The sequence below is a fragment of the Scyliorhinus torazame genome, chromosome 27 (genome assembly GCF_047496885.1).
Source record: "Scyliorhinus torazame isolate Kashiwa2021f chromosome 27, sScyTor2.1, whole genome shotgun sequence".
In the NCBI taxonomy this organism is placed as follows: domain Eukaryota; kingdom Metazoa; phylum Chordata; class Chondrichthyes; order Carcharhiniformes; family Scyliorhinidae; genus Scyliorhinus; species Scyliorhinus torazame.
Window position 1 is genome coordinate 42890535 of NC_092733.1, and position 21184 is coordinate 42911718.

Sequence of the window (21184 nt, forward strand, 5' to 3'; positions counted from 1 at the left end):
TCTTTGCGTAAAGAACCTACCTCTGACCTCTGTCCTATATCTATTACCCCTCAGTTTAAAGTTATGTCCCCTCGTGCCAGCCATATCCATCCGCGGGAGAAGGCTCTCACTGTCCACCCTATCCAACCCCCTGATCATTTTGTATGCCTCTATTAAGTCTCCTCTTAACCTTCTTCTCTCCAACGAAAACAACCTCAAGTCCATCAGCCTTTCCTCATAAGATTTTCCCTCCATACCAGGCAACATCCTGGTAAATCTCCTCTGCACCCGCTCCAAAGCCTCCACGTCCTTCCTATAATGCGGTGACCAGAACTGTACGCAATACTCCAAATGCGGCCGTACCAGAGTTCTGTACAGCTGCAACATGACCTCCCGACTCCGGAACTCAATCCCTCTACCAATAAAGGCCAACACTCCATAGGCCTTCTTCACAACCCTATCAACCTGGGTGGCAACTTTCAGGGATCTATGTACATGGACACCTAGATCCCTCTGCTCAGCCACACTTTCAAGAACTTTACCATTAGCCAAATATTCCGCATTCCTGTTATTCCTTCCAAAGTGAATCACCTCACACTTCTCTACATTAAACTCCATTTGCCACCTCTCAGCCCAGCTCTGCAGCTTATCTATATCCCTCTGTAACCTGCTACATCCTTCCACACTATTGACAACACCACCGACTTTAGTATCGTCTGCAAATTTACTCACCCACCCTTCTGCGCCTTCCTCTAGGTCATTGATAAAAATGACAAACAGCAACGGCCCCAGAACAGATCCTTGTGGTACTCCACTTGTGACTGTACTCCATTCTGAACATTTCCCATCAACCACCACCCTCTGTCTTCTTTCAGCTAGCCAATTTCTGATCCACATCTCTAAATCACCCTCAATCCCCAGCCTCCGTATTTTTTGCAATAGCCTACCGTGGGGAACCTTATCAAACGCTTTGCTGAAATCCATATACACCACATCAACTGCTCTACCCTCGTCTACCTGTTCAGTCACCTTCTCAAAGAACTCAATAAGGTTTGTGAGGCATGACCTACCCTTCACAAAGCCATGCTGACTATCCCTGATCATATTATTCCTATCTAGATGATTATAAATCGTGTCCCTTATAATCCCCTCCAAGACTTTACCCACTACAGACGTGAGGCTCACCGGTCTATAGTTGCCGGGGTTGTCTCTGCTCCCCTTTTTGAATAAGGTGGAGAAGTAGGCTGCAAGTGTTGGGCACACTGGATAAGTGGGGCTTGTTCAAGGATCAGCTACTGCGTTTTCTTGATAAGTATGTACCGGTCAGACAGGGAGGAAGGCGTCGAGCGAGGGAACCGTGGTTTACCAAGGAAGTGGAATCTCTTGTTAAGAGGAAGAAGGAGGCCTATGTGAAGATGAGGAGTGAAGTTTTGGTTGGGGCGATGGATAGTTACAAGGTAGCGAGGAAGGAACTAAAGAGAGAGCTAAGACGAGCAAGGAGGGGACATGAGGAGTATTTGGCAGGAAGGATCAAGGAAAACCCAAAAGCTTTTTATAGGTATGTCATGAATAAGCGAATGACTGGGGAAAGAGACAGGGATGGGAAATTGTGTGTGGAGTCTGAAGAGATAGGCGAGATACTAAATGAATATTTTTCTTCAGTATTCACTCAGGAAAAAGATAATGTTGTGGAGGAGAATGCTGAGCCCCAGGCTAATAGAATAGATGGCATTGAGGTACGTAGGGAAGAGGTGTTGGCAATTCTGGACAGGCTGAAAATAGACAAGTCCCCGGGACCTGATGGGATTTATCCTAGGATTCTCTGGGAGGCCAGGGAAGAGATTGCTGGACCTTTGACTTTGATTTTTATGTCATCATTGGCTACAGGAATAGTGCCAGAGGACTGGAGGACAGCAAATGTGGTCCCTTTGTTCAAAAAGGGGAGCAGAGACAACCCCGGCAACTATAGACCGGTGAGCCTCACGTCTGTAGTGGGTAAAGTCTTGGAGGGGATTATAAGAGACAAGATTTATAATCATCTAGATAGGAATGATATGATCAGGGATAGTCAGCATGGCTTTGTGAAGGGTAGGTCATGCCTCACAAACCTTATTGAGTTCTTTGAGAAGGTGACTGAACAGGTATACGAGGGTAGAGCAGTTGATGCGGTGTATATGGATTTCAGCAAAGCGTTTGATAAGGTTCCCCACGGTAGGCTATTGCAAAAAAATACGGAGGCTGGGGATTGAGGGTGATTTAAAGATGTGGATCAGAAATTGGCTAGCTGAAAGAAGACAGAGGGTGGTGGTTGATGGGAAATGTTCAGAATGGAGTACAGTCACAAGTGGAGTACCACAAGGATCTGTTCTGGGGCCGTTGCTGTTTGTCATTTTTATCAATGACCTAGAGGAAGGCGCAGAAGGGTGGGTGAGTAAATTTGCAGACGATACTAAAGTCGGTGGTGTTGTCGATAGTGTGGAAGGATGTAGCAGGTTACAGAGGGATATAGATAAGCTGCAGAGCTGGGCTGAGAGGTGGCAAATGGAGTTTAATGTAGAGAAGTGTGAGGTGATTCACTTTGGAAGGAATAACAGGAATGCGGAATATTTGGCTAATGGTAAAGTTCTTGAACGTGTGGATGAGCAGAGGGATCTAGGTGTCCATGTACATAGATCCCTGAAAGTTGCCACCCAGGTTGATAGGGTTGTGAAGAAGGCCTATGGAGTGTTGGCCTTTATTGGTAGAGGGATTGAGTCCCGGAGTCGGGAGGTCATGTTGCAGCTGTACAGAACTCTGGTACGGCCTAATTTGGAGTATTGCGTACAGTTCTGGTCACCGCATTATAGGAAGGACGTGGAGGCTTTGGAGCGGGTGCAGAGGAGATTTACCAGGATGTTGCCTGGTATGGAGGGAAAATCTTATGAGGAAAGGCTGATGGACTTGAGGTTGTTTTCGTTGGAGAGAAGAGGGTTAAGAGGAGACTTAATAGAGGCATACAAAATGATCAGGGGGTTGGATAGGGTTGACAGTGAGAGCCTTCTCCCACGGATGGATATGGCTGCCACGAGGGGACATAACTTTAAACTGAGGGGTAATAGATATAGGACAGAGGTCAGAGGTAGGTTCTTTACGCAAAGAGTAGTGAGGCCGTGGAATGCCCTACCTGCTACAGTAGTGAACTCGCCAACATTGAGGGCATTTAAAAGTTTATTGGATAAACATATGGATGATAATGGCATAGTGTAGGTTAGATGGCTTTTGTTTCGGTGCAACATCGTGGGCCGAAGGGCCTGTACTGCGCTGTATCGTTCTATGTTCTATGTTCTATGTTCTATAGATAGATAACCTCAATGTTTACACATCCCACTCCCAGAGAGAGAGACTTCACTCACTATAGATAGATAACCTCAATGTTTACTATCCCACCCACAGTTTTTAACATTCTCTCTAATTTTCCCATTGCCGGAATTCTCTCCCATACGGATTGTCTCTTTTCCTTTGCAGGATATGCCGAGTGAGATGAAGACGTTGTTGCTGATTCTGGGATGTCTGAGTGAGTAACATTCATTCAGGACGGTCGGCCATTGTACAACAAATACAATTGTCCACGTTCAGTATCTTCCCCTCAAAACCTCGAGAGGTTCTTCCTGACCAAAGAATTGGTTTGAAAGAGAGAAGTTGTTTTTTGGAGAGGTTTTATTGAAGGGTGTGTATTTAGGAGGGAGTTCGGGACGAGCGGAAGCTGGAGTGACTGAGAGCTTTCGGGAAGACAGTTCCCAGCTTGGAATGTTGGGATGAGGTTGTAGCCTCCACTGATTGGGTGACGGGGTTGTGTTGGACGCAGAGGGATGACATTTGAGGCTCAGGTCAGAGGAGATTGTGACACAATGAATGGTTTGGGAGGATTTAAATTTGAGGATGATGGGGAGAGTTTACACAATTACCTCAGTTAGAGAGTTTGCCGGGAAAGGTGACGCACTGGAGGGAGGAGGCACTGGAGGGAGAAGGCAAATAAAATAGATGAGGTGCTGGAGGGAGGTGAGGTGCTGGAGGGAGGTGAGGTGCTGGAGGGAGGTGAGGCAGTGGAGGGAGATGAGAAGCTGGAGCGAGGGTTTGGGTGGAGGGAGGGATTTGGAGGGAGTATTTTGGAGGGAGAGTTTGGGAGGGTTGTTTTTCGAAGAGAGGGATCGATTGGATGGAGGATCCAAGCAGAGAGAGGGTTTTGGGAGGGGTTTGTGCCGAAGGAGGGGTTTGAGTCGAGGGAGGGGTTTGGGGAGGGAGATTTTGCGAGGGAGGGCTTGGGGAGGGGGGTTTGTGATGGAGTCTTTGGAGAGGAGGTATTTTGGGAGGGAGGATTTAGAGGGGGGCGTTTGGGAGGATTTTCTGAGGGAGGGTTTGAATGGAGGGAGGCCTTGGGGAGGGGGGATTGTGGGAGGGAGGGTATTCAGGGGGAGGGTTTGAGTGGAGGGAGGGTTTGGGGAGGGGGGGTTGTGGGAGGGGGGTTTTCAGAGGGAGGGTTTAAGTGGAGGGAGGATTTGGGTTGGTGGGGTTGTGGGTGGGAGGGTTTTCAGAGGGAGGGTTTGAGCGGAAGGAGGGTTGGGGCAGAGGGAGTGAGGCAATTGGGCTCCCTGGCACGACCCCCCTGTCCTGTCCCTGACCACCCTGGGGTCTCCAATGTCCTGGGACACCGAAAGTTAGATCTGGCGAGGTCTCTCCCGCCATCGAGTGGGCGAGTGACACCCCTGTCTGTGTGGGACACGGGATCACAGCCGTGTCTGAGATCCGCTCTCACTGAGGAGAATCCCAGTGGATTTCGGAATGATGTCAGCACATCCTGATCATTAGTCAGACCAATGGGCCAGGGATTAAATCCAGGGAAAGGGAGGATATGGATCCTACAGAGTGAAACATGGGGAATATCGGGAGATTCCAGGAGAAGTGAGGTCAACATCCTGGATAGTTTGGGGGAATCTTGGATGTGAAATTCACTGGAACAAGTTGTTGAGGTTTTCAGGCTGAAAGAATAAGTGTTTAGAAAATACAAAGGGGTCGATCCAATGGCCACGCTGTGCACGGAAATCAGCTCGCCGTGCACAGGGCGGCCGGTAAATGCCAGGAGAGCCGGGATCTACCCGGCTCCCACCGCCTCCCGACACACAAAACAACCTCACTGTGGGCGGCATCAGTATTTGGATCAGATTCCCGAGGAGTCTGAGGCTTTGGGATTCAAGCCCTTCGCCCCAGAGACATAAGAACATAAGAACTAGGAGCAGGAGTCGGCCCTCTGGCCCCTCGAGCCTGCTCCGCCATTCAATGAGATCATGGCTGATCTTTTGTGGACTCAGCTCCACTTTCCGGCCCGAACACCATAACCCTTAATCCCTTTATTCTTCAAAAAACTATCTATATCTTAAAAACATTTAAAGAAGGAACCTCAACTGCTTCACTGGGCAAGGAATTCCATAGATTCACAACCCTTTGGGTGAAGAAGTTCCTCCTAAACTCAGTCCTAAATCTACTTCCCCTTATTTTGAGGCTATGCCCCCTAGTTCTGCTTTCACCCGCCAGTGGAAACAACCTGCCCGCATCTATCCTATTTATTCCCTTCATAATTTGATATGTTTCTATAAGATCCCCCCTCATCCTTCTAAATTCCAACGAGTATAGTCCCAGTCTACTCAACCTCTCCTCGTAATCCAACCCCTTCAACTCTGGGATTAACCTGGTGAATCTCCTCTGCACACCCTCCAGCTCCAGTACGTCCTTTCTCAGGTGAGGAGTCCAAAACTGAACAGAATGCTCCAGGTGTGCCCACACCTTATACAATTGCAGCATAACCTCCTTAGTCTTAAACTCCATCCCTCTAGCAATGAAGGACAAAACTCCACTTGCCTTCTTAATCTTAATTTGCACCTGTAAACCAACTTTTTGCGACTCATGCACTAGCACACCCAGGTCTCTCTGCACAGCAGCATGCTATAATATTTTATCATTTGAATAATAATCCCTTTTGCTGTTATTCCTACCAAAATGGATAACCTCACATTTGTCAACATTGTATTCCATCTGCCAGACCCTAGCTCATTCACTTAACCTATCCAAATGCCTCTGCAGACTACCAGTATCCTCTGCACTTTTTGCTTTACCACTCATCTTAGTGTCGTCTGCAAACTTGGACACATTGCCCTTTGTCCCCAACTCCAAACAATCTGTGTAAATTGTGAACAGTTGTGGGCCCAACACTGACCCCTGAGGAACACCACACACCACTAGCTACTGATTGCCAACCAGAGAAATACCCATTAATCCCCACTCTGTGCTTTCTATTAATTAACCAATCCTCTATCCATGCTACTACTTTACCCTTAATGCCATGCATCTTTATCTTATGCAGCAATCTTTTGTGTGGCACCTGAAATGAAATGAAAATGACTTATTGTCACAAGTAGGCTTCAAATGAAGTTATTTTGAAAAGCCCCTAGTCGCCACATTCCAGTGCCTGTTCGGGGAGGCTGGTACGGGACCTTGTCAAAAGCTTTCTGGAGATACAGATATACCACATCCATTGGCTCCCCGTTATCCACCGCACTGGTAATGTCCTGAAACAAAAAATTCCACTAAATTAGTTAGGCACGACCTGCCCTTTATGAACAGATGCTGCGTCTGCTCAATGGGTCAATTTCCATCCAGATGCCTCGCTATTTCTTCCTTGAGGATAGATTCCAGCATCTTCCCTACGACTGAAGTTAAACTAACTGGCCTATAATTACCCGCTTTCTGCCTACCTCCTGTTTTAAACAGTGGTGTCACGTTTGCTAATTTCCAATCTGCCGGGACCACCCCAGAGTTTACTAGTGCATTTGCAATTTTCCTAGCCATCTCTTTTAGCACTCTGGGATGCATTCCATCAGGGCCAGGAGACTTGTCTACCTTTAGCCCCATTAGCTTGCCCATCACTACCTCCTTGGTGATAACAATCATCTAAAGGTCCTCACCTGTCATAGCCTCAATGCCATCAGTCACTGGCATGTTAATTGTGTCTTCCACTGTGGAGACGGACCCAAAAAACCTGTTCAGTTCCTCAACCATTTCCTCATCTCCCATTATTAAATCTCCCTTCTCATCCTCTAAAGGACCAATATTTACCTTAGCCACTATTTTTTGTTTTTTATATTTGTAGAAAATTTTACTATCTTTTTTATATTCTGAGCAAGTTTACTCTCATAATCTATCTTACTCTTCTTTATAGCTTTTTTAGTTGCTTTCTGTTGCTCCCTAAAGATTTCCCAGTCCTCTAGTCTCCCACTAACTTTACCACTTTGTATGCTTTTTCCTTCAATTTGATACTCTCCCTTATTTCCTTAGATATCCACGGTCGATTTTCTCTCTACCGTCCTTCCTTTTTGTTGGTATAAACCTTTGCTGAGCACTGTGAAGAATCGCTTGGAGACCTCGGGCGAGCGCTATTCAGCAGTGGACCCCACAATCGGGAACCAGACCCAACGGCACTCGGGGGGAGGGGGGACCTCCGGCTGGGGGGGGAGGGATCCCCGGGGGATTGGAGGCTCTCCAATGGGATTGGAGACCCTCAGATGCATGCCCTTTGGGCAGAGTGGTGCCCTGGCACTGGTGCCACCTGGGCACCCTGGCTGTGCCACCTGGGCACCCTGGCTGTGCCACCTGGGCACCCTGGCTGTGCCAACCTGGGCACCCTGGCTGTGCCAACCTGGGCACCCTGGCTGTGCCAACCTGGGCACCCTGGGCTGTGCCAACCTGGGCACCCTGGGCTGTGCCAACCTGGGCACCCTGGCTGTGCCATGTGGGCACCCTGGACTGTGCCACCTGGGCACCCTGGGCTGTGCCATGTGGGCACCCTGGCTGTGCCACTTGGGCACCCTGGTTGTGCCACCTGGGCACCTGGGCTGTGCCACCTGGGCTGTGCCACCTGGCTGTGCTAACCTGGGCACCCTGGCTGTGCCAACCTGGGCACCCTGGCTGTGCCACCTGGGCACACTGGCTGTGCCAACCTGGGCACCCTGGCTGTGCCACCTGGGCACCCTGGGCTGTGCCATTTAAAGATGGCATCCCGCTCTCTCACCACACTGGTGAGTTCTGGTGCGCGGCCTCGACCACGCGGTCCCGGCTGAGGCTCCGTATACAGCGCGAGTCACGTTGTATATCCTTGTGTGTCTCGGCACTGCGTGCGCCCGGAAACATGCGGCTAAACTCGCTCCCAATGGGACTCTGTTCCCAATTAGTGAATTGGGCCAAAGTCTGATGTTTGATGGAGCTGGGGGTCGGGGGTGAGGGTGGGGGGTTCCGGGTACTGGTCTCGGGAAGGAGCAGAGATTCCCGCTTTCATTTCAGGGATTTGATAGCAGAGCAGTGGGTGAAAGGGAGGTTTTTAATGTTTCAATGGAGACGAGTCAGTGTGGAACATTTCCTAAACTTTATCTTTACAATCAACAGATTGCTGCCATTTCCTGTCTGCCGACCCGTGTGTGAATCACACAGTCCTGGACCAGCCATGGAGGAGCACAAACTGTGCTAACACTGACTGTTCTAGTGTTCAATGTGACAACAACCTTCTCACTGGATGGTACAGATTCAACGGGTAAGTCCACGGGAAACTCAATTAAACTCATCAGTGAAACTTCAGAGAAACTGGGATCATTATTCGGAGCAATGGGGCTGGGAGTGAATCCTGGGAAAGGGAAGATGTGGATTCTACGGAGTGAAACCTGGGGAATAATGGGAGATTCCCAGGAAGGTAGCACTGAGACAGAGAGGAAAGGCATTGCTGGGATGGGGGGAAATATTTGTGAACGTGGAAAGATTCAGGGTGCAGAACGAGGCCATTCGATCCATTGTATCCATGCTGGTTGACAAAGCAGAGCGCCCCCTTCTGGCTCTGTCAGACGGTTCACACCGCCCTGTGGGTGAAAAGATTCCTCCTCATCCCCCCATCAATCTGCTAACAATTATTTTCAATCTTTGCTCCTGGTTATTGACCTCTCTGCCAATTGAAACTGGTTCTTCCCAATCCACTCGCTCCAGATTCCTTCCCATTTTAGACATCACAATTAAATCTCCCCTCAGCCTCCTCTATTCAAAGATAAACAACTCCAGCCAATCCAATCTCTCCTCCTGATTACAGTTTCTCATTCATGCCAATATCCCCGTTAATCATCTCTGTACGTTCTCAAGTCTGATCACATTCTTCCTGCCCTGTGGTGACCAGAACTGTACACAGTCTGCGAGCTCTGGTCTGACAATTCTTTTATACGATTAGAGAAACACCTCCTTCCTCTTCAACTCAAGGCCTTGACCAATAAGGGAAAGCCTCCTAAACACCATCTTCAGCACCTTATTTCTCTGTCCTGCTATCATCAGGAATCAGTGGATATAAACTCTGAGATCCCTCTGCTCCACCACATATCTCAATATCCTCCCCTCATTGTGTGGTCGGTGCCATTGCCAGTGATTGTCCTCCAATACCCATTTCCTCACACTTCCTCACATGGAGTTCCGTTGCTGACATATCCTCCTACCTGACCAGCCCATTGATATCTTGCTGCAGTTTACAGCTTTCCGCCTCACTCTCAAACCACAGGAACAAGGTTCATCTCTCCTGCAGACATTTAATCATGTCCACAATTCCATGTCATTGGCATAAACCACAAGAACATGAGGAACGGTCTGGATCCCTACGGAATGCCGCAGGAAACAATCTTCCAATCTCAATAACAACACTACCCAGAACCCTTTGCTCTGACAGTGAGCCAATTGGGATCCAGTTCACCACTTTGGCTGGATCTCATCAGCTTCCAAAATCCTGACCTGTCCGTCTTGTTGGCTCTCGCTCCCGCTCCTGGGAATATCCCCGTCTCTCTCTCTCTCTCTCCCGCTCCTGGGAATATCCCCACCTCTCTCTCTCTCTCTCACTCTCCCAGGAATATCCCCACCTCTCTCTCTCTCTCTCTCACTCTCCCAGGAATATCCCCACCTCTCTCTCTCTCTCTCTCCTGCTCCCAGGAATAGCCCGGCTCTCTCTCTCTCTCTCCCGCTCCTGGGAATATCCCCACCTCTCTCTCTCTCTCTCTCACTCTCCCAGGAATATCCCCACTTCTCTCTCTCTCTCTCTCCTGCTCCCAGGAATAGCCCGGCTCTCTCTCTCTCTCTCTCTCCTGCTCCCAGGAATATCCCCGTCTCTCTCACTCTCTCTCCCGCTCCTGGGAATATCACCGCCTCTCTCTCTCTCTCTCTCCCGCTCCCGGGAATATCCCCGTCTCTCTCTCACTCTCTCTCCCGCTCCCGGGAATATCCCCCCCTCTCTCTCTCTCTCTCTCCCAGGAATATCTCAGTCCTTCTCTCTCTCTCCAACGCTCCTGGGAATATCCCCGTCTCTCTCTCTCTCTCTCCCGCTCCCGGGAATATCCCCGTCTCTCTCTCTCTCTCCCGCTCCCTGGAAAATCCCCGTTTCTATCTCTCTCCCTCCCGCTCCCGGAAATATCCCCGTCTCTCTCTCTAGCTCTCCTGGGAATATCCCTGTCTCTCTCTCTCTCCCCGCTCCCGGGAATATCCCCGTCTCTCTCTCTCTCCCCGCTCCCGGGAATATCCCCGTCTCTCTCTCTCTCTCCCCGCTCCTGGGAATATCCCCGTCTCTCTCTCTCCCTCTCTCTCTCTCTCTCTCCCGCTCCCGGGAATATCCCCGTCTCTCTCTCTCTCTCCCGCTCCCGGGAATATCCCCGTCTCTCTCTCTCTCTCCCGCTCCCGGGAATATCCCCGTCTCTCTCTCTCTCTCTCCCGTTCCCTGGAAAATCCCCGTTTCTATCTCTCTCCCTCCCGCTCCCAGAAATATCCCCGTCTCTCTCTCTAGCTCTCCTGGGAATATCCCCGTCTCTCTCTCTCTCTCCCGCTCCCGGCAATATCCCAGTCTCCCTCTCTCTCTCCCGCTCCCGGGAATATCCCCGTCTCTCTCTCTCTCTCCCGCTCCCGGCAATATCCCCGTCTCTCTCTCTCTCTCCCGCTCCCGGGAATATCCCCGTCTCTCTCTCTCTCTCCCGCTCCCGGGAATATCCCCGTCTCTCTCTCTCTCTCCCGCTCCCGGGAATATCCCAGTCCTTCTCTCTCTCTCCCGCTCCCGGGAATATCCCCGTCTCTCTCTCTCCCGCTCCTGGGAATATCCCCGTCTCTCTCTCTCCCGCTCCTGGAAATATCCCCGTCTCTCTCTCTCTCTCTCTCTCTCCCGCTCCTGGAAATATCCCCGTCTCTCTCTCACTCTCCCGCTCCCGGGAATATTCCCGTCTCTCTCTCTCTCTCTCTCCCGCTCCCGGGAATATCCCCGTCTCTCTCTCTCTCTCTCTCCCGCTCCCGGGAATATCCCCGCCTCTCTTTCTCTCTCTCTCCCGCTCCCGGGAATATCCCCGCCTCTCTCTCTCTCTCTCTCCCGCTCCCGGGAATATCCCCGTCTCTCTCTCTCTCTCTCTCCCGCTCCCGGGAATATCCACGTCTCTCTCTCTCTCCCTCTCCCACTCCCGGCAATATCCCCATCTCTCTCTCTCTCTCTCCTGCTCCCGGGAATATCCCCGTCTCTCTCTCTCTCTCTCTCCCGCTCCCGGGAATATCCCCGTCTCTCTCTCTCTCTCTCTCCCGCTCCCGGGAATATCCCCGTCTCTCTCTCTCTCTCTCTCCCGCTCCCGGGAATATCCCCGTCTCTCTCTCTCTCTCTCTCCCGCTCCCGGGAATATCCCCGTCTCTCTCTCTCTCCCTCTCCCGCTCCCGGGAATATCCCCGTCTCTCTCTCTCTCCCTCTCCCACTCCTGGCAATATCCCCATCTCTCTCTCTCTCTCTCCTGCTCCCGGGAATATCCCCGTCTCTCTCTCTCTCTCTCTCCCGCTCCCGGGAATATCCCCGTCTCTCTCTCTCTCCCTCTCCCACTCCCGGCAATATCCCCATCTCTCTCTCTCTCTCTCCTGCTCCCGGGAATATCCCCGTCTCTCTCTCTCTCTCTCTCCTGCTCCCGGGAATATCCCCGTCTCTCTATCTCTCTCTCTCCTGCTCCCCGGAATATCCCCGTCTCTCTCTCTCTCTCTCGCTCCCGGGAATATCCCCATCTCTCTCTCTCTCTCCCGCTCCCGGCAATATCCCCGTCTCTCTCTCTCTCTCTCTCCTGCTCCCGGGAATATCCCCGTCTCTCTATCTCTCTCTCTCCTGCTCCCCGGAATATCCCCGTCTCTCTCTCTCTCTCTCGCTCCCGGGAATATCCCCATCTCTCTCTCTCTCTCTCCCGCTCCCGGCAATATCCCCGCCTCTCTCTCTCCCTCTCTCTCTCCCACTCCCAGGAATATCCCCGTCCCTCAATCTCTCTCTCTCCCGCTCCCGGGAATATCCCCGCCTCTCTCTCTCTCTCCCACTCCCAGGAATATCCCCGTCCCTCAATCTCTCCCGCTCCCGGGAATATCCCCGTCCCTCTCTCTCTTCCGCTCCCGGGAATATCCCCGCCTCTCTCTCTCTCTCCCGCTCCTGGGAATATCCCCGTCTCTCCCTCTCTCTCTCTCCCGCTCGCCGGAATATCCCCGTCTCTCACTCTCTCTCTCTCCCGCTCCCTGGAATATCCCCGTCACTCTCTCTCTCCCGCTCCCGGGAATATCCGCCTCTCTCTCTCTCTCTCGCGCTCCCGGGAAGAGTCCTGTCTCTCTCTCTCTCTCTCCCACTCCCGGAAAAATCCCCGTCTCTCTCTCTCTCTCCCGCTCCCAGGAATATCCCAGTTCTTCTCTCTCTCTCTCCCGCTCCCGGGAATATCCCCGTCTCTCTCTCTCTCTCCCGCTCCCGGGAATATCCCCGTCTCTCTCTCTCCCGCTCCTGGGAATATCCCCGTCTCTCTCTCTCCCGCTCCTGGAAATATCCCCGTCTCTCTCTCTCTCTCTCTCTCTCTCCCGCTCCTGGAAATATCCCCGTCTCTCTCTCACTCCCGCTCCCGGGAATATCCGCCTCTCTCTCTCTCTCTCGCGCTCCCGGGAAGAGTCCTGTCTCTCTCTCTCTCTCTCCCACTCCCGGAAAAATCCCCGTCTCTCTCTCTCTCTCCCGCTCCCAGGAATATCCCAGTTCTTCTCTCTCTCTCTCCCGCTCCCGGGAATATCCCCGTCTCTCTCTCTCTCTCCCGCTCCCAGGAATATCCCAGTTCTTCTCTCTCTCTCTCCCGCTCCCGGGAATATCCCCGTCTCTCTCTCTCTCTCCCGCTCCCAGGAATATCCCAGTTCTTCTCTCTCTCTCTCCCGCTCCCAGGAATATCCCAGTCCTTCTCTCTCTCTCACGCTCCTGGGAATATCCCCGTCTCTCTCTCGCTCTCTCCCTCTCCCACTCCCGGCAATATCCCCGCCTCTCTCTCTCTCTCTCTCCCGTTCCCGGGAATATCCCTGTCTCTCTCTCTCTCTATCTCTCTCTCCCCGCTCCCGGAAATATACCCGCCTCTCACTCTCTCTCCCGCTCCCGGGAATATCCCCGTCTCCCCCTCTCTCTCTCTCTCTCTCTCTCCCGCTCCCGGTAATATTCCCGTCTCTCTCTCCCCGCTCCCGGGAATATCCCCGTCTCTCTCTCTCTCTCTCTAGCTCTCCTGGGAATATCCCCGTCTCTGTCTCTCTCTCTCCTGCTCCCGGGAATAACCGTCTCTCTCTCTCTCTCTCTCCCCGCTCCCGGAAATATCCCCGTCTCTCTCTCTCTCTCCCGCTCCCGGGAATATCCCCATCACTCTCACTCTCTCTCTCCCACTCCCGGGAATATTCCCGTCTCTCTCTCACTCTCACCTGCTCCCGGCAATATTCCCGTCTCCCTCTCTCTCTCACTCCCGCTCCCGGGAATTTCCCCGTCTCTCTCTCTCTCGCTCTCTCCATCTCCCACTCCCGGCAATATCCCCGTCTCTCTCTCTCTCTCCCGCTCCCGGCAATATCCCCGCCTCTCTCTCTCCCTCTCTCTCTCCCACTCCCAGGAATATCCCCGTCCCTCAATCTCTCTCTCTCCCGCTCCCGGGAATATCCCCGCCTCTCTCTCTCTCTCCCACTCCCAGGAATATCCCCGTCCCTCAATCTCTCCCGCTCCCGGGAATATCCCCGTCCCTCTCTCTCTTCCGCTCCCGGGAATATCCCCGCCTCTCTCTCTCTCTCCCGCTCCTGGGAATATCCCCGTCTCTCCCTCTCTCTCTCTCCCGCTCGCCGGAATATCCCCGTCTCTCACTCTCTCTCTCTCCCGCTCCCTGGAATATCCCCGTCACTCTCTCTCTCCCGCTCCCGGGAATATCCGCCTCTCTCTCTCTCTCTCGCGCTCCCGGGAAGAGTCCTGTCTCTCTCTCTCTCTCTCCCACTCCTGGAAAAATCCCCGTCTCTCTCTCTCTCTCCCGCTCCCAGGAATATCCCAGTTCTTCTCTCTCTCTCTCCCGCTCCCGGGAATATCCCCGTCTCTCTCTCTCTCTCCCGCTCCCAGGAATATCCCAGTTCTTCTCTCTCTCTCTCCCGCTCCCGGGAATATCCCCGTCTCTCTCTCTCTCTCCCGCTCCCAGGAATATCCCAGTTCTTCTCTCTCTCTCTCCCGCTCCCAGGAATATCCCAGTCCTTCTCTCTCTCTCACGCTCCTGGGAATATCCCCGTCTCTCTCTCGCTCTCTCCCTCTCCCACTCCCGGCAATATCAACGCCTCTCTCTCTCTCTCTCTCCCGTTCCCGGGAATATCCCTGTCTCTCTCTCTCTCTATCTCTCTCTCCCCGCTCCCGGAAATATACCCGCCTCTCACTCTCTCTCCCGCTCCCGGGAATATCCCCGTCTCCCTCTCTCTCTCTCTCTCTCTCTCTCCCGCTCCCGGTAATATTCCCGTCTCTCTCTCCCCGCTCCCGGGAATATCCCCGTCTCTCTCTCTCTCTCTCTAGCTCTCCTGGGAATATCCCCGTCTCTGTCTCTCTCTCTCCTGCTCCCGGGAATAACCGTCTCTCTCTCTCTCTCTCTCCCCGCTCCCGGAAATATCCCCGTCTCTCTCTCTCTCTCCCGCTCCCGGGAATATCCCCATCACTCTCACTCTCTCTCTCCCACTCCCGGGAATATTCCCGTCTCTCTCTCACTCTCACCTGCTCCCGGCAATATTCCCGTCTCCCTCTCTCTCTCACTCCCGCTCCCGGGAATTTCCCTGTCTCTCTCTCTCTCGCTCTCTCCATCTCCCACTCCCGGCAATATCCCCGTCTCTCTCTCTCTCTCCCGCTCCCGGGAATATCCCCGTCTCTCTCTCTCTCTCTCTCCCGCTCCTGGAAATATCCCCGCCTCTCTCTCTCTCTCCCGCTCCCGGGAATATCCCCGTCTCCCTCTCTCTCCCCGCTCCCGGAAATATCCCCGTCTCTCTCTCTCTCTCCCGCTCCCGGGAATATCCCCATCTCTCTCACTCTCTCTCTCCCGCTCCCGGGTATATCCCCGTCCCTCAATCTCTCCCACTCCCGGGAATATTCCCGTCTCTCTCTCACTCTCACCTGCTCCCGGCAATATTCCCGTCTCCCTCTCTCTCTCACTCCCGCTCCCGGGAATTTCCCTGTCTCTCTCTCTCTCGCTCTCTCCATCTCCCACTCCCGGCAATATCCCCGTCTCTCTCTCTCTCTCCCGCTCCCGGGAATATCCCCGTCTCTCTCTCTCTCTCTCTCCCGCTCCTGGAAATATCCCCGCCTCTCTCTCTCTCTCCCGCTCCCGGGAATATCCCCGTCTCCCTCTCTCTCCCCGCTCCCGGAAATATCCCCGTCTCTCTCTCTCTCTCTCCCGCTCCCGGGAATATCCCCATTTCTCTCACTCTCTCTCTCCCACTCCCGGGAATATTCCCGTCTCTCTCTCACTCTCTCCCGCTCCCGGCAATTTCCCCGTCTCTCTCACTCTCTCTCTCCCGCTCCCGGGAATATCCCCGTCTCTCTCTCTCTCTCTCTCTCCCGCTCCTGGAAATATCCCCATCTCTCTCTCTCTCTCTCCCGCTCCCGGGAATATCCCCGTCTCTCTCTCTCTCACCCGCTCCCGGGAATATCCCCGTCTCTCTCTCTCTCTCTCTCTCCCGCTCCTGGAAATATCCCCATCTCTCTCTCTCTCTCTCCCGCTCCCGGGAATATCCCCGTCTCTCTCTCTCTCTCTCCCGCTCCTGGAAATATCCCCATCTCTCTCTCTCTCTCTCTCCCGCTCCCGGGAATATCCCCGTCCGTCTCTCTCTCTCTCCCGCTCCTGGAAATATCCCCGTCTCTCTCTCTCTCTCCCGCTCCCGGGAATATCCCCGTCTCTCTCTCTCTCTCTCTCTCTCTCTCCGGCTGCTGGGAATATATCCGCCTCTCTCTTTCTCTCCCGCTCCCGGGAATATCCCCGTCTCTCGCTCTCTCTCGCTCTCTACCTCTCCCACTCCCGGCAATATCCCAGTATCTCTCTCTCTCTCTCTCCCGTTCCCTGGAAAATCCCCGTTTCTATCTCTCTCCCTCCCGCTCCCGGAAATATCCCCGTCTCTCTCTCTAGCTCTCCTGGGAATATCCCCATCTCTCTCTCTCTCTCTCTCTCTCTCTCCCCGCTCCCGGAAATATCCCCGTCTCTCTCTCTCTCTCCCGCTCCCGGCAATATCCTCGCCTCTCTCTCTCCCTCTCTCTCTCTCTCTCCCACTCCCAGGAATATCCCCGTCCCTCAATCTCTCCCGCTCGCCGGAATATCCCCGTCTCTCACTCTCTCTCTCTCCCGCTCCCGGGAATATCCTCGTCTCTCTCTCTCTCTCTCTCTCCCGCTCCTGGAAATATCCCCATCTCTCTCTCTCTCTGTCTCTCTCTCCCGCTCCCGGGAATATCCCCGTCTCTCTCTCTCTCTCTCTCGCTCCTGGAAAAATCCCCATCTCTCTCTCTCTCTCTCCCGCTCCCGGGAATATCCCCGTCTCTCTCTCAATCTGTCTCTCTCTCGCTCCTGGAAATATCCCCATCTCTCTCTCTGTCTCTCTCTCCCGCTCCCGGGAATATCCCCGCCTCTCTCTCTCTCTCTCTCTCGCTCCTGGAAATATCCCCATCTCTCTCTCTCTCTCTCCCGCTCCCGGGAATATCCCCGTCTCTCTCTCTCTCTCTCTCTCTCCTGGAAATATCCCCATCTCTCTCTCTCTCTCTCTCTCTCCCGCTCCCGGGAATATCCCCGTCTCTCTCTCTCTCTCTCCCGCTCCTGGAAATATCCCCATCTCTCTCTCTCTCTCTCCCGCTCCCGGGAATATCCCCGTCTCTCTCTCTCTCTCTCTCCCGCTCCTGGAAATATACCCATCTCTCTCTCTCTCCCGCTCCCGGGAATATCCCCGTCTCTCTCTCTCTCTCTCCCGCTCCCGGGAATATCCCCGTCACTCGCTCTCTCTCTCTCCCGCTGCTGGGAATATATCCGCCTCTCACTTTCTCTCCCGCTCCCGGGAACATCCCCGTCTCTCTCTCTCTCTCTCTCCCAAGAATATCTCAGTCCTTCTCTCTCTCTCCCCGCTCCCGGGAATATCCCCGTCTCTCCCTCTCTCTCCCGTTCCCTGGAAATCCCCGTTTCTATCTTTCTCCCTCCCGCTCCCGGAAATATGCCCTTCTCTCTCTCTAGCTCTCCTGGGAATATCCCCGTCTCTCTCTCTCTCTCCCGCTCCCGGGAATATCCCTGTCTCTCTCTCTCTCTCTCTCCCCGCTCCCGGAAATATCCCCGTCTCTCTCTCTCTCTCCCGCTCCCGGGAATATCCCCATCTCTCTCACTCTCTCTCTCCCACTCCCGGGAATATTCCCGTCTCTCTCTCACTCTCTCCCGCTCCCGGCAATATCCCCGTCTCCCTCTCTCTCTCACTCCCGCTCCCGGGAATTTTCCCGTCTCTCTCTCTCTCACACTCTCGCTCTCTCCATCGCCCACTCCCGGCAATATCCCCGTCTCTCTCTCTCTCTCCCGCTCCCGGGAATATCCCCGTCTCTCTCTCTCTCTCTCCCGCTCCTGGAAATGTCCCCGCCTCTCTCTCTCACTCCCGCTCCCGGGAATATCCCCGTCTCTCTCTCTCGCGCTCACGGGAATATCCCCGCAACTCTCTCTCTCCCGCTCCCGGGAATATCCCATCTCTCTCTCTCTCCCGCTCCCGGGAATATCCCAGTCCTTCTCTCTCTCTCCCGCTCCCGGGAATATCCCCGCCTCTCTCTCTCACTCTCCCGCTCACGGGAATATCCCCGTCTCTCTCTCTCTCACCCGCTCCCGGGAATATCCCCGTCTCTCTCTCTCTCTCTCTCTCCCGCTCCTGGAAATATCCCCATCTCTCTCTCTCTCTCTCCCGCTCCCGGGAATATCCCCGTCTCTCTCTCTCTCTCTCCCGCTCCTGGAAATATCCCCATCTCTCTCTCTCTCTCTCTCCCGCTCCCGGGAATATCCCCGTCTCTCTCTCTCTCTCTCCCGCTCCTGGAAATATCCCCGCCTCTCTCTCTCTCTCCCGCTCCCGGGAATATCCCCGTCTCTCTCTCTCTCTCTCTCTCTCTCTCCGGCTGCTGGGAATATATCCGCCTCTCTCTTTCTCTCCCGCTCCCGGGAATATCCCCGTCTCTCTCTCTCTCTCGCTCTCTACCTCTCCCACTCCCGGCAATATCCCAGTATCTCTCTCTCTCTCTCTCCCGTTCCCTGGAAAATCCCCGTTTCTATCTCTCTCCCTCCCGCTCCCGGAAATATCCCCGTCTCTCTCTCTAGCTCTCCTGGGAATATCCCCATCTCTCTCTCTCTCTCTCTCTCTCTCTCTCCCCGCTCCCGGAAATATCCCCGTCTCTCTCTCTCTCTCCCGCTCCCGGCAATATCCTCGCCTCTCTCTCTCCCTCTCTCTCTCTCTCTCCCACTCCCAGGAATATCCCCGTCCCTCAATCTCTCCCGCTCGCCGGAATATCCCCGTCTCTCACTCTCTCTCTCTCCCGCTCCCGGGAATATCCCCGTCTCTCTCTCTCTCTCTCTCCCGCTCCTGGAAATATCGCCGTCTCTCTCTCTCTCTGTCTCTCTCTCCCGCTCCCGGGAATATCCCCGTCTCTCTCTCTCTCTCTCTCGCTCCTGGAAAAATCCCCATCTCTCTCTCTCTCTCTCCCGCTCCCGGGAATATCCCCGTCTCTCTCTCAATCTCTCTCTCTCTCGCTCCTGGAAATATCCCCATCTCTCTCTCTGTCTCTCTCTCCCGCTCCCGGGAATATCCCCGTCTCTCTCTCTCTCTCTCTCGCTCCTGGAAATATCCCCATCTCTCTCTCTCTCTCTCCCGCTCCCGGGAATATCCCCGTCTCTCTCTCTCTCCTGGAAATATCCCCATCTCTCTCTCTCTCTCTCTCTCTCCCGCTCCCGGGAATATCCCCGTCTCTCTCTCTCTCTCTCCCGCTCCTGGAAATATCCCCATCTCTCTCTCTCTCTCTCCCGCTCCCGGGAATATCCCCGTCTCTCTCTCTCTCTCTCCCGCTCCTGGAAATATACCCATCTCTCTCTCTCTCCCGCTCCCGGGAATATCCCCGTCTCTCTCTCTCTCTCTCCCGCTCCCGGGAATATCCCCGTCACTCGCTCTCTCTCTCTCCCGCTGCTGGGAATATATCCGCCTCTCACTTTCTCTCCCGCTCCCGGGAATATCCCCGTCTCTCTCTCTCTCTCTCTCTCCCAAGAATATCTCAGTCCTTCTCTCTCTCTCCCCGCTCCCGGGAATATCCCCGTCTCTCCCTCTCTCTCCCGTTCCCTGGAAATCCCCGTTTCTATCTTTCTCCCTCCCGCTCCCGGAAATATGCCCTTCTCTCTCTCTAGCTCTCCTGGGAATATCCCCGTCTCTCTCTCTCTCTCCCGCTCCCGGGAATATCCCTGTCTCTCTCTCTCTCTCTCTCCCCGCTCCCGGAAATATCCCCGTCTCTCTCTCTCTCTCCCGCTCCCGGGAATATCCCCATCTCTCTCACTCTCTCTCTCCCACTCCCGGGAATATTCCCGTCTCTCTCTCACTCTCTCCCGCTCCCGGCAATATCCCCGTCTCCCTCTCTCTCTCACTCCCGCTCCCGGGAATTTTCCCGTCTCTCTCTCTCTCACACTCTCGCTCTCTCCATCGCCCACTCCCGGCAATATCCCCGTCTCTCTCTCTCTCTCCCGCTCCCGGGAATATCCCCGTCTCTCTCTCTCTCTCTCCCGCTCCTGGAAATGTCCCCGTCTCTCTCTCTCGCGCTCACGGGAATATCCCCGCAACTCTCTCTCTCCCGCTCCCGGGAATATCCCATCTCTCTCTCTCTCCCGCTCCCGGGAATATCCCAGTCCTTCTCTCTCTCTCCCGCTCCCGGGAATATCCCCGTCTCTCTCTCTCACTCCCGCTCCAGGGAATATTCCCATCTCTCTCTCTCTCTCTCTCTCTCCCGCTCCTGGAAATATCCCCGTCTCTCTCTCTCTCTGTCTCTCTCTCCCGCTCCCGGGAATATCCCCGTCTCTCTCTCTCTCTCTCTCTCGCTCCTGGAAATATCCCCATCTCTCTCTCTCTCTCTCTCTCTCCCGCTCCCGGGAATATCCCCGTCTCTCTCTCTCTCTCTCTCTCTCTCCCACTCCTGGAAATATCCCCATCTCTCTCTCTCTCTCTCCTGCTCCCGGGAATATCCCCGTCTCTCTCTCTCTCTCTCCCGCTCCTGGAAATATACCCATATCTCTCTCTCTCCCGCTCCTGGGAATATCCCCGTCTCTCTCTCTCTCACTCCCGCACCCGGAAATATCCCCGTCTCTCTCTCTCTCTCTCCCGCTGCTGGGAATATATCCGCCTCTCTCTTTCTCTCCCGCTCCCCGGAATATCCCCGTCCCTCTCTCTCTCTCTCTCGCTCCTGGAAATATCCCCATCTCTCTCTCTCTCTCTCCCGCTCCCGGGAATATCCCAGTTTTCTCTCTCTCTCACGCTCCTGGGAATATCCCCGTCTCTCTCTCGCTCTCTCCCTCTCCCACTTCCGGCAATATCCCCGCCTCTCTCTCTCTCTCTCTCCCCGCTCCCCGGAATATCCCCATCTCTCTCTCTCTCCCGTTCCCTGGAATATCCCCGTCTCTCTCTCTCCCGCTCCCGGAAATATCCCCGTCTCTCTCTCTCTACCTCTCCTAGGAATATCCCCGTCTCTCTCTCTCTCTCCCGTTCCCAGGAATATCCCTGTCTCTCTCTCTCTATCTCTCTCTCCCCGCTCCCGGAAATATCCCCACCTCTCTCTCTCTCT

General features: G+C 54.0%; 1 protein-coding gene across 7 annotated transcripts in view; it reads left to right on the forward strand.

The window, feature by feature from the left end:
• LOC140403372 (pancreatic secretory granule membrane major glycoprotein GP2-like) overlaps positions 1–21184 on the forward strand; it is a 284670-nt gene that overhangs the window by 42316 nt on the left and 221170 nt on the right. For all 7 annotated transcript variants that reach the window (XM_072491287.1, XM_072491292.1, XM_072491290.1 and 4 more), the window contains 2 exons: positions 3484–3532; positions 8449–8593. In XM_072491287.1, the coding sequence (XP_072347388.1) occupies positions 3484–3532; positions 8449–8593 (194 nt within the window). The remainder of the gene's footprint in view (positions 1–3483; positions 3533–8448; positions 8594–21184) is intronic.